This window comes from Pipistrellus kuhlii, unplaced genomic scaffold, assembly GCF_014108245.1.
Source record: "Pipistrellus kuhlii isolate mPipKuh1 unplaced genomic scaffold, mPipKuh1.p scaffold_m20_p_14, whole genome shotgun sequence".
Classification (NCBI taxonomy): domain Eukaryota; kingdom Metazoa; phylum Chordata; class Mammalia; order Chiroptera; family Vespertilionidae; genus Pipistrellus; species Pipistrellus kuhlii.
In genome coordinates, this window is record NW_023425449.1 from 31,152,460 (window position 1) to 31,166,055 (window position 13,596).

The 13,596-nt window shown below is 37.3% G+C and overlaps 1 protein-coding gene across 7 annotated transcripts in view; it reads left to right on the forward strand.

Annotated features, from left to right (window-relative positions):
- The window catches only part of CSPP1 (centrosome and spindle pole associated protein 1), an 81,647-nt gene that overhangs the window by 35,106 nt on the left and 32,945 nt on the right, over positions 1-13,596 (forward strand). For all 7 annotated transcript variants that reach the window (XR_006741586.1, XM_045581460.1, XM_045581462.1 and 4 more), the window contains 6 exons: positions 2,344-2,437; positions 3,622-3,679; positions 5,068-5,276; positions 6,243-6,364; positions 6,710-6,788; positions 11,858-11,978. Coding sequence is in view for 6 of the 7 variants with exons in the window: in XM_045581460.1 (XP_045437416.1) it covers positions 2,344-2,437; positions 3,622-3,679; positions 5,068-5,276; positions 6,243-6,364; positions 6,710-6,788; positions 11,858-11,978 (683 nt within the window). In the remaining variant the exon portion in view is untranslated. The remainder of the gene's footprint in view (positions 1-2,343; positions 2,438-3,621; positions 3,680-5,067; positions 5,277-6,242; positions 6,365-6,709; positions 6,789-11,857; positions 11,979-13,596) is intronic.

A 13,596-nucleotide genomic window follows, 5' to 3' on the forward strand; every position in this document is an offset into this window, starting at 1 on the left:
CTACACAGTTGATTAGATTTGTAGAGCTTCATAAAAGGCCTTTATTTATTTAATAAATATTCAGATTATTACAATTGTTCTTTTTCCCCCCATAGCTCTCCTCCAACCAGTTCCCACCCCAACCTCTGCCCTTACCACCCCTCTCCCCCACTGTCCGTATCTATAGGTGTACAATTTTTGTCCAGTCTCTTCCCGCACCCCCAATGAAACATGGGTGACCAGACTGGCAGGGAGGTTAGTGAGGGGTGACCAAACGACTGGGCAGCAGGCTGCGTGGGGTGACCAGGTCGGCAGGGGGTACAGAGGCGGTTAGGGGTGATCAGGCTGGGAGGGGGTTAGTTAGGAGTGATTAGGGAGGCAGGCAGGTGAGCAATTAGGAGCCAGCGGTTCAGGATTGTAAGAGGGATGTCCCTGGGATTGGGTCTAAACTGGCAGTAGGACATCTCCCAAGGGGTGGGTTCTGGATTGGAGAGGGTGCAGGCTGGGCTGAGGGAACCCTCCTCCTCTCCCTCCATGCACAAATTTCATGTACTAGGCCTCTAGTTTGATTATAAAGCATTATTATTAACCTTAACATAATCTATGTTTCCCCTGTGTGAGTTCCACTGTTGCTGACATCTGTGCTTAATGGATAGACTCAGATGCTGTATGTCCACTTAATTATTAATTGGAAGGCAAATAATTAAAGTAGTAGAGAACTTGCTGGTTCAGTTATGTTTTTTATGTCCTGTGATTTTTGTTGTACTCTGATTATGCATCTCTTGATTAAGAGGTGATTTTTATGTCATTAACATACGCAATAATAATTTTTGGTGGATCCAAAATGTTTGCACAACTGGATTTTTCATAAGTGATAGCAAGCTGAGGCTTACAGTTTTTTTCTGTAGAATCAAGGTAACCATTGGTTTTTTGTTTTCTTTTAGCAGGGCGCTAGTGTGATTAATGCTTGATTATAGACTTGGGGCCCAATGCACGAAGATTCATGCACAGTGTGTGGTTCCCTTAGCCAGGCCTGCACCCTCTCCAATCTGGGAGCCCTCAGGGAGCCCTCTCCAATCTAGGAGTTTCTGTTTGTCTTTGCAATCATATGAACGAATTGTCTGAGACCCAACCCAGTTTGGTTTGTTGCTCACAGAATAACAGGCTTTTTTTTTTTTTTTTTTCTTTGCTTCATTGGTGGAGATTTCCTGGAAGTTTTAGGATTTCTCCCTTTAATCATTCCTAGACACTCTGATCTTACTTATGTCTCTCACCTTTGCTTTCCCTCCATCCCCCACCGCAACAGTACCTTGCTCCAGGCCCACTTTGCTCTGGTGTCTAGGAAACCCACCTGCCACAGAACTGTGACTCCCAGCATTCCCGGTGCTCCCTGTGCTCTGGGCTTCTGCTTCAGGTCCTGGGGCTGCCATCAGAACTAATATTCCCAGAATTCCTGGTGCTCCCCATGCTCTTGGTTTTCCTTCCTGCTCTGTCTCCGTCCCAAGGCCTTCTGCTCTGCCAAGTCCTCCAAGCCACCAGCTCTCCCTCTCTGTTCTCCGTCCGTTGGCGGAGAACAGAGAGGGAGAGCTGGTGGCTTGGAGGACTTGGCAGGACTCTCCAAACTGCTCCACTCTTCCTTGGCTCTCCCACTCTGCTCTGCGCTCAGCGCTTATGTATGCAAATTAGCCTGACATCTTTGTTGGGTTAATTTGCATACTCTTGATTGGCCAGTGAGCATAGTGGAGGTACGGTTAATTTACATGTTTCTCTTTTATTATATAGGATAATTGATCTTACATAAGTGTATTGGATGACTGAAGCAGAGAGGAGAGTTTGGGTGACTGGTTAGGAGATTATTGCTGCAATCCAGGTGAAATGTGGAGAGGTCTCATCTAGGATTAATGGGACCTCATATGGAGTGAAGAAGAAAGGATGAACAGTCAGTTACAGTACAGTTTTGGTTTGGTTTTCATGCCTTTAACAGAAAACAAAGAGGGGCAGTTGAATCCGAAGTGTTGAGTTTGGACACACTTGTTAAATTTAAGGGGCTGGTGGAAGATATTAGTGGAGTTATCATTCCCAATTATTAGAAAAATGAGGATGGGAAGTAGAGTATTGTCTTATTTAAGAGGGCTTTTAACTAAAAGGAAGGATTAATGTGTCTGATTCATAGTAGATATTCATTATGAAATTAATTATTGATTATATGAGAACTTTGAATGATAAATATGATTTTATTTTCCAGCTTATGTAGTGATTACTCCTTGGTCTAGTAATTAAAAATGGAGGTTTTTAAAAATTCAGATTTCTAGTTGTATATGTGGTCAAGAGTTAAGATTGCATTTTTTTCTTATCACTTTCTAGGAGGTGAAGATCGAGAACTTATTCAGAAAAAAAAAGAAAAATATAGACAAGAACTGTTGGAACAAATGGCTAAACAAAAGGAGAACAAGAGACGGTAATGAAAGGTTTGCATTTAAAAGAGAGGATTTGGATTAAAAATGCATTTGTGTAAAATGAGATAGTGGTAAATAACTATTTTGTAGTAAAATAAGAGGATATTTTTCCTAATGTACTTTTGTATTTGTAAATCACTTTAATTTCAATCTGCACATTGTAAATCAGCAAGGTAATAAATGCTCTCAGTGTTCTTTTTCTTGGTCATAGGTAACAAATGAGACGATATAGTATATTATTACAGGCCTTTTACATACCTGAATTAATTTCTTCAATTATTGACTGAAGATAGCATTTAAAGTTATCTGCATGCTCACTTGTATTATCTATATATAATAAGAAATATTAAAGAAAAATATTTTATCTTCTAACAATGTAAATATATATAGTATAAAAACAATCATTGAAAAATCTACAGATTTTTATATAGTATACAAGTTTCTGTGTTTGTAAGTTTTCCTGTAGAAGCACCTGTGAAATATTAATTACAGTTTAAATTACGACTAGATATCTTAGTTCTAGAGAATTTGAGACTTATTTAAAAAATATTTTTATTGATTTTGAGAAAGAGAGGGAGGAAAAGAGAGAGAGAAACATTGATGTGATAGTTCTATTGGCTGCCCCCTGCACTGGAGATTGAGCCTGCAGCGAGGGCATGCGCCCTGACCAGGAATTGAACTGGCAACCTTCATTGCATGGGACAATGCCAACCAACTGGCCAGGGTGAGATCTATTTTTTTTTAGTTTTGTCATTTGTCTTCTAAGAGGAAGCCAATATCTACTATCTGATATTAACCATTGTAAAAAATCTCGTTAGAAAGTATGGTATGAATTTTTAATTTTTTACCTTTTTTGAGGACTGGAAATATACATGGACCTAAAAGAAGTAAAAATTTTGTTTTACTTCTGTACTTTATTCTGTGTAAATTGCTTAGGTTTTAAAGTACCCCAGGCACTGGTTTAGAGAACTTGTTCATCTCAGTGTACATGTGAATTGTAGTTTACTTTACACCAAATAAGAAAAATTTAGTTTTCAGCATCATTTAAGGATTTATTTTCAGTTAAATGAATTATTTGTATTTGGAGATGTTGTTGCATGGACATTGTATATATGTTTCAGTAATGATTATGATTTTGTTGTGATTACTATAATTTTTTAATATATAAGACTTTAATTTTGTTTAGAGAAAAAGATCTGGAACTCAGAGTTGCAGCTTCTGGAGCCCAGGACCCCGAGAAATCGGTAAGGATTCCTGACATCTTTTAATGTTTAATCGTTCAGTCAAATAAGCTTCAATTGTGCCAGCAGGTGGAGACAGACAGAAGATATTGGGGAAATGTAAGAGTAGATCCGTTTGAATACTGATAACCTAAACTTATTTCACTAAGCTAATTTTTACTTTTTTATATATGCCTTCTTTTTTCAGTTTGTTTCAAATTAGTCCTTTGTACTTTGTTTACCTATATTGGTCCATGGGAGAGTTATTTCAGTTTAATTTACAATAGATGTTAATATTTTGTTGAGTATCTCTTGATCACTCTTCTTATATTTGAGTGATTTCCAAAGAAACAAATCTTTTTTTTTTTTTTTTAAATATATTTTATTGATATTTTTACAGAGAGGAGGAAGGGAGAGAGATAGGGAGCTAGAAATGTCGATGAGAGAGAAACATCGACCAGTTGCTTCTTACACCCCCCCCACCAGGGATGTGCCCACAACCAATGTACATGCCCTTGACCGGAATCGAACCTGGGACCTTTCAGTCCGCAGACCGACGACTACCACTGAGCCAAACTGGTTTTGGCAGAAACTGAAAGCTTTAATTCTAGACTGTAAGCTAGTAATTTTATTTAATGTAAAACTAGAAAGATGACTTCATTTTTACTTTAATCTTGTAATTCTCATCATTAAGTGGAATGAATTACATCATTGCAGTTAAGTAAGAAGGTAATAATGTATTGTTCTTCTCACAGTGTACTTTTTCTGTAGTTGGATAGGTAGAATTTACTTGCTAAGGCAAGTTTTAGTTTCATCTTTGAATAATAATTAAGAAACTTTAATTTTACTAAAAAGTTAATTCTTTAAAGAATACAGCAACTTAAAATTATTCAATTGTAGACAACTTTTGATTTACTTTTTTACTTATGCTAATTATATAGATCCTGGGGGGTTTATCTGTTTAAAAAGTTATTATCTCACCAGCACCACTCATTCTCAGTGTACTTTTTGACTGCTCATAGAATAAAATTTTAGATTAATCTGACAAATCATTGCTGGGGAAGATAATCATGGTGGGGGGGGGCAGAGAATACTGTTTTGGGATGAATAGAGCCTGATACATATATGGCTCAAAATGTTTGCTGACTGAAGAATATTTGATGTCAGAGAAGCAGCATAATGTGGTATAATAGAGTTTGTATTTAGAATTAATACCTGGCTCTGGTCTTTGCCTGGTTATTTATTAGCAGTGAGACATTAGGTGTTTGTGTACTTTCAGGGGGATCTCAGTTACCCCATTTATAAAATAGGGATTAGATCTGCAAAATCTTTTGGCTGTAAAATTGTGTTATGTGTCTGAGTAATGTATCGGCTGGCAGTATATAACAAACAGATATCTTTTCTTTATTTAGCCCGATAGACTAAAGCAGTTCAGTGTGTCACCAAGATACCATGAAGAGATGATCCCACCTGAAAGACCCAGAGTAGCTTTCCAGACCCCTCTCCCTCCTTTATCTGCCCCTCATTCCCCCTCCTGCCCCCCAGCTCCTTGCATCCCACCGCAGAGTGAAGATCCGTACAGTGGACTCAGCAGCACCCTTGGTGAAATGGTGCCTCCCAGGTGCTTGTTGAAATGTTTTATGTTTGGGAATTGGGGAAGGTGTTGTTATGTTCAGAAGGATTTTCTGAGCAGGTACCATTAGCCATTAGAGATTTCTGTGTAATGAACAACTTTTATCAAATAATTTCTCTTGAAATGTTTTCATTGTTGTGATAAAACAAGGAAAATTCTTATAACATTCTTTTATTGTTGAAAGATGCTTTAGAATTTTTAGAATGCATAAGTGCATTTAGTATTTGGTTTTAAGTCATATTTTTGAATATTTTAAGTATCTTTAAACATGTAAACTTACATTTTCTTCAGTTTTGTAATTCCATTTGGCAAATATTGAATACTTCAGTTTGTAGAGAAAAGTGTCTTCTAATGTGATATCTATCTATATCTGTCTGTCTATCTATCTATCTATCTATCTATCTATATTTTAACTTCTATTTCATCCTACTTTTTCTCTGTGATTACTTACGGGCTATGTAACTCATATATACCTGAAATGAAAACTGTTGAGATTATAAACCTGTGATTTAGGAATTATGGAAAAGATGTGCTTTCTGTTGATAAAAATTCTATTCTGCACTTTACATACTGAAAATTCTCTTGTTCACATTGATATTTTTCTGGGCTATACTTACTTCTCTTAAGAGGACTGGAACTGTTTTATTGCTATTATTAATGTATTGTAGTAATGTGTTTAATCAAGTGTTTTTCTTTGTTAACAGTAATATTTTCCGGGCTGTACTTTCTTTTCAGTAGGACTTCTATTTAGTACTAACAAGCTGTAGGTCTGTGTTTACTGTATTTATCAGGTGTTTTTCTTCTGTTGCCTTCCTTTCTGAAAAGACTAGATGGGACTGGAATCTTCTAAAGTAGCAATCAGATTTTCAGTAACATTTTTGCAAAACAATGATATCTTGTTTTAAAAAATATTACAATGTAATATGAGAATTTTCCAATTTTCTTTTGGTATAGGATTGCACATCTGCCTCCGCCTCCACTACTACCGCCTTTGGTTACTAACTATAGAACTCCTTATGATGATGCATACTATTTTTATGGAGCCAGGAATACTATGGATCCTAGTCTTGCTTATTGTAAGTTATCTATAGACTAAACATTTTTTCCCAATGGATCAGCTAGGAAAATTGATTTTTGTGTAAGCAAAAATATGTAAATGAGAAAAGCACAGCTTTACTTAATGCTAATAAAATATATATTTAATAATGCCCTATTTTTTATAGTTATTTTTCTTTTATCTAGATTTCAATAGAAATTACTATATTGTATTTTCTTACATTGTGCTTTGATAATTCCTAACCCAGAAGGAAATATGGATTTTTTTTTTTTAGGTAACATCTTCAGTATGTCACTTTTCTTTTAGAGATAAAGTTTTATTAAACAGGTACTCTGGAATAAATGTTTTTGTGTTTTTTTTTAAGATGGGTCAGGAATGATGGGAGTGCAGCCTGCAGTTCATGCTACGGCTCCTGTTGCGCACTGGCCAGCACAACCCATTGTGTAAGTCATTGTCCAGACAGGCGTCTTCAAACTACGGCCCGCGGGCCACATGCGGCCCGCAGAGGAGTCTGATCCGGCCCGCCAGGTTTTTTGGGCAGTGAGTGCAGCCGAGGTGTTACAGTAGGAATTAGTAGTTCATATAGTCTGGCCCTCCAGCTCTCTGAGGGACCGTGATCTGGCCCCCACTTTAAAAAGTTTGAGGACCCCTGGTCCAGGCGATAATTTCTTTCAGGATTAATTTGTCTTCCGTAGAACCTGTACTACTCAACTCATTCTTTTTTCTTTCCAAACAGATAAAACTTACTTTAATTTCTAATAATTATATAATCAGTATGTTCAGAGTATTATTGCTTGTACATCAGTGTTTCATAGAAAGCACATTTTAAAAATTAAGAATTACTCCACTTCTCTCATTATAAGTCATGCATGCATATTATTGATAAATAAGTGCTGCAACCTCAGCTTTTTCCCCCCAACACTTCCATCTTCATGGAATACCTTTTCCATCCCTTTACTTTCAGAGGGTGTGTATCTTTCAATTTGAGGTGCGTCTTTTGTAGAAGCATATGTAAGGGTCTTGTTCTGTTATCCATTCAACCACCATGTCTTTCGATTGGAACATTTAAAGTAATTTTTTTGTTTGTTTGTTTTTCTTAAAGGGAAAATGTTTTTATTGCCCAAAAAGATGTCAGAGACATAATATTGTGAGTGAAGGGGGGGAAAATCATCCCGTTCATACAAAATTATAGAGTTTCTGTTTTTTTATTTATTTTTATCTTAATAAATCTTTATTCAGATTATTACAATTGTTTCTTCCCCCCCGCCCCCCAGCTCCCCTCCACCTGGTCCCCACCCCACCCTTTGCCCTTCTCTCCTTCCCTCCACCCCCACCCCCGTCCTCATCCATAGGTGTATGATTTTTGTCCAATCTCTTCCCATACCCCCCACACAGACACCCCTTTCCCCCTGAGAATTATCAATCCCCTTCCATTCTATGCCCCTGATTCTATTATATTCACCTTCCTCAGTTTATTCTCTTCCTTAGATTTTTAATTCACTTGACTTTTAGATTCACTTGTTGATAGATATGTATTTTTTGTTTATAAATTTTGTCTTTACTTTGTTTTCTTTTTCCTCTTTTTAAAGAACACCTTTTAGCATTTCATATAATACTGGTTTGGTGGTGATGTACTCCTTTAGCTTTTTCTGACCTGTGAAGCTTTTTATCTGCTCTTTAATTCCGAATGATAATTTTGCTGAGTAGAGTAATCTTGGTTGTAGGTTCTTGCTATTCATCACTTTGAATATTTCTTGCCACTCCTATCTGGCCTGCATGGTTTTTGTTGAGAAATCAGCTGATAGTCGTATGGGTGCTCCCTTGTAAGTAACTAACTGTTTTTCTTTTGCTGCTTGTAAGATTCTCTCTTTGTCTTTTGCTCTTGGCATTTTAATTATGATGTGTCTTGGTGTGGTCCTCTTTGGGTTCCTTTTGTTTGGAATTTTGTGCGCTTCTTGGACTTGTAAGTCTATTTCTTTTCACCAGGTGGGGGAAGTTTTCTGTCATTATTTTTTCAAATAGATTTTCAGTGTTTTGTTCTCTCTCTTCTTCTGGCACCCCCATAATTCTGATATTGGTACACTTGAAGTTGTCCCAGAGACTCCTTACACTATTTTCATATTTTTTGGATTCTTTTTTCTTTTAGCTTTTCCAGTTGAGTGTTTTTTGCTTCTTTGTATTTCACATCTTTGACTTGATTCTTGTGATCCTCTAGTTTGCTGTTAGATCTCTGTATATTATTCTTTATTTTAGTCAGTGTATGTTTAATTTCTAGTTGGTTCCTTTTCAAATCCTCAAGGGTCTTACTAAATTTATCGGCGGTTTTTAGAAAATTCTTGAAAAACCTTATAACCATGGTTTTGAACTCTATATCCAGTGGGTTGTTTTCCTCCATTTCTTTCATTTGTGACCTGTTTCTTTGTCTCCACATTTTGGCTACTTTCCTGAGTTGATAGAGTGGCTCTGTGTGCTCGGTGTCCAATAGGGCCAGTGGCTCAGCCTCCCCAGTTACCTGAGGTGGACACTCTTGGTGCACCCTTTGTGGGCTGTGTGCTCAGTCTTATTGTAGTTAAGCCTTGATTGTTGTTGGTATCACTGGGAGGAATTGACCTCCAGGCCACTTGGCTGTGAGGATCAGCTGTGTCTACGATGGGAGAACTTCTGTGCTGGAGATGTCCTTATGAGGCAAGACTTTCTTCTATCGGGCTTTGGTTCTTGCTGAGTCTGCCCCCTGAGTGTGTCCCTTAGGAATTTGAGGAGTTGTAATCTGGATGGCCCCAGTCTGACCCCTGGGTCCACTGGCTCTTGGATCTCTTAGGAGGTGTTAATTTAGCCTTTGCCTGAGGCCACCCAGCAGTAGCTACAGAGAGATCTGCAGATTCCTTCTCTTTGTTTGGGTTTCGGAGGGGCCCAGATGAGGCCCAGCTCTGAAGCAGTGCAAGCTGCTTTGGGGCCTTGGGCCTTCTTTTGGAAGTTCTGGGTGTCTCTGAATCAGCTGCAATTTGTTAGGTAATTTTAGATTTGAAAGGACCAGGCCATTCATATGCAAAAGCCTCTGCACACAGCTTGAGTGGGACAGGGTCTCAGGGCAGAGCAAACAGCAATGGCTTCCTGACAGCCCTGCCCCGGTCTCAGTGTCCCTCGGTAATCGCTGCAAGCATCTCTCAGAGAAAACCGAGTTCCACCTGATGCCAGACAGTCCACTTTCTCCTTGTATGAATCTGGGTCCCCAGAGTCTTGCCCAGAACTGGAGTTCAGAGCAGTCAGGATCTTGTGTCTCCCTCCCGCTTGAAAAAGACAGCCATGTACTCAGTTGTTAGCCCTCTCAGCATGCATGCCTCCATACCTCTGCCTTTATTACCTCTGCACCCCTTCTGAGTCTCAGTGTGCTTTTCTCTTTTCTTCTAGTTGTAGAATTCTTCTAGAATTTCCACTCAGCCAGCCTTCCTGTGGTTCTGGATGATGTCTGTTTTGTCTTTTAGTTGTAGTTTTGAAGTGCTTGTGCGAGGCAGCAAGTTCAGGTGCTTACCTCTGCCACCATCTTAGTTTCTCCTCCATGTAATACTTTAAACAATAAAAAACAACAACAAAAAACCCAGACACTAAAAAAAAAAAGCTTCCCTTTATAAAGAGTGCAAGTTTGCCTAGCTGGCTTGGCTCAGTGGTTCAGCGTCAACCTCTGAACCAGAGGTCACAATTTTATTTCTGGTCAAGGCACAGACCTGGGTTGTAGCAGCTGATCAGTGATTCTCATCATTGATGTTTCTCTTTCTCTTTCTCTCTTCCTCTCTGAAATCAATAAATATATATTAAGAAAAATAGATGGTGGACTTTTCAGGCAGAGTGTCTTGGTTTGAATCCTAGTTTTAATAAGCTTGAAGCCTAATTATTAACTTCTGTACCTATTGGTTAATTAGGATATTAATGGTATCTATTCACAGGGTTATTCTGAGGATTGAAGGAATTAAGTAAAAGTATCTGATATATACTAAATGCTAGTTGGTATTATATATCAATAGTATTGTAAAATTAATTACTTTAATATACCATATTAAAAAAATAATGAAGAAAGCTATATGATTATTTCAATACCACAGAGATAGCATTATGCAATTTAGTGCCTTAAATGATTAAAAACTTAAAATAGATGAGAGGGAAACCTTAATTTGAGAAAGTCTAAATATGAGAAACTTACATCATATGTTTTACTTGTTGGTGATATGCTTAAAATATTCTTTTTGAGATTGACAGCATGACTAATATTCTTATCACCACTTTATTTTGGGGCCCAATATTTGCAGCAAGGTCAAGAATAAAAAAAAAGGCAAAATAAAAATAAAAAAAGAGAGAAAAGAATGAAGATAGGTACAAAGATTAGAAAGGAGGAGAGAAAACTGATATCATTGGAAAAAGGATATGGAGTTAAAATATTAGAATTAAAAGTTGTAGCAGAATTGCTGAATATAAAATTAGTATATAAAAAGCAGTTGCAGGAAATAGTCAATTTTTCAATGTTTAACATATATCAATACATACCATGCAACACTAATTCCACTGCTAGGCACATATTTAAGAGAAATGAAAGTGTACACACAAAGATTTGTATGTGAATATTCATAAAAGTATTATTCATGATAGCTAAAAATATAAACAATTCAGATATGCATTTACTAGTAAATGGGTAAGCAAAAGGTGTAGTATCCATACAGGGAAATACTATTTAGTAATACAAAGGAATGAACTGATGTGTGTTGCAGTGTAACTCAAAAATATTACAATATATTGTATGTTTCCACTTATAAGAAATGTCCAGAAAGAACAAACCTGTAGAGACAGAGAGCAGGCCACTCTTAGTGATTGCCTGTGACAGGGTGGGTGCAGGGATTGGTTGCATATGGGTATGAGGGATAGTTTTTGGTTTTGGAAACATTCTAAAATTAATTTGCCTTTTATAATTCAGGTTTTTAAAATGTATAGTTTTCTTGAAAGTGGCTGCATTCCTGTACTTTAACATGTGTTATATTTAAGGCAATAGCACTGTATTGCTTGAGATTTATATAACTGTGGTGTTTCAAATTTTTCTTTTTGATTCCTTTTAATGTTTTAAATTTTATTTGGGACAGTCAGACTTTTTACTGTAATTGTATTGTTTTATTCTTAAAGTGTCTAGGAAGTTATTTTATAGTGGATATATTGACTAAATTATTAATTATAAAATTTGAGGGACTTCCACTGTATTATTTTACATCCAGTGAAATGCATAAGCCATATGTACACTGCTTGATGAATTATCAAGTGTTTTCACCTCTATGTAACTAGGTCCAATAAATCCGAAAGTTTCATGACTTGGTGAAAGCAGAGACTGGAGAATTGCTTAGGAAGGGGTCATTAATTTAAGGATTCCTCTTTGACCTATTTTAAATGTACTACCATGTTGTTTCAAAGTAGTGTTGCATTTTCTTCTTGCTTGGACATAAAAAGATTCAAATGATCAATTGTGTATTTAATGTAGGAACACGGTTGGACAGAATGAATTGAGATTTACAGGTGATGGAACAATTCATTCAGGATCAAACAAGCCAAAGCCTCCACAGCAGACACTTCAGTCTTACCAAGAAGCTCTGCAGCAGCAGGTATTCATCTATTGATTCACTCATTTAATGTTGAACATTGTATGTGTTAGCACAGTGGCCCCTTGTACCTGAGAGAGTGGCAGAGGAGAAAAAAGAATGACAATTATTTATGACTCAACATGATGAGTTTTGATGTAAAGAGCCAGGAGTGCTGTTGGAAGCATAGGATGAGGAACGTTAATTGCCTGGGCAGTTAGGAAGGCCTCACATGGTTGTTGATACTTGAACTGCATTTATACATTGAATAGATTTGAAATTCCTGGGATATTCAAGGGAATGGAATTGATTTGGGAGAAAGGGCTGAAGTGTTAGATTGTATTTGATTGTGAAGGACTAGTTGTAAGGGATTTTCAGTTTTTTTCTGTTAAGGATAGTAAAAGGGAGGATGTTTTAAGCCACAGAGTAAAAGTAGTTGAAAAGAGCAGAATTGACTTTTAGAAAGATACCGGGTTGTGATGTGGACGATTGTGAAAAAGGTGTGGCAGAGGAACCTTTTAGTGACTTATTGAGGTAGTTCATCCAGGAGGAAATGAAGTCCTAAACCCTATGGGAGAGATTGAGAGGACGTCCAAGAGACAATTCTAGGGTTTCAGTGATAGGACTTAGGTACCGGGAGTGAGAAGAGCTGAGGGTGTGAATCTAGGAGAATATTGAGACAATGAACTAAGATAGGGAAAAAAGAGGTAGATACTTTTAGGGAGGAGGATAAAGGGTTCTGTTGTAGTTTATAATGTTTGAACAGAGTTTACTGGAGAGAACCAAATGTATGAATTTTGTGGGGGGATATCTCTGAGAGGACCCTAGGACTCTTGGTAGGTAGATGTCACCCTAAGGTACCTTTCTGTAAAGTTCCACTTGTGCTTCTTCTAAAGCTCCTTTTGTTCAGTTTTTACATGAGCAATCTCCTCAAAAAAATAGATTTTTAAAGTTTCAGAATTACCAACATTTTTTGTATGTTTAGATTCTACAAAATAAAAAACTGAATTTATCTTCTGTTTTCAAATGAGCATATTAAAAACACCATCGACAAAACTAGATTTTCAAACTCTAGAATTTTATTTTATGTATGTAATGACTTCACTGTCCTTGCTGGAGTGATTGCTTAAATTTTCCATGCATGTGGTTATAATTTTAAAAGTAAGTTTTCAAAAAGTAGATACTGTTGATTGCCTGTTCATATCCCTCTAGAGAACAAGACTGTGCTTATGCTTAATGATGTTAAGACTGTATCCCCCAAAAGCTTTGAACTTTTGACCTTTTTGAGTTCTGGAATGGAGTTTGCCCAGGGCAGAGTGGATTTGGTGAGGTGTAGGGAGTAGTTGTGGCTGGCCAGGTCCCATGAAAGGGTGGATGAAAAAGAAAGGAGGGAGGCCCTACTGGACACCAGGGAACTGGTAAGGTCAGGGAGGGAACGGCTCAGGTGGACTTTGGGGGTGATGTGGAGGAATTGGCTGAGCCCACGTGGCATCAGTGGTTGGAAAGGACTCTAGTGGCTTGATGTGAGGCAGCATCACCATGGATTCCAGCCATCAAAGTGTTTTTAAATTGGTTATTATCTATACTTGTGATTTTAAACTTTATAGTGAAGCATACTGAAACAATCTCCATTTTTTTCCTT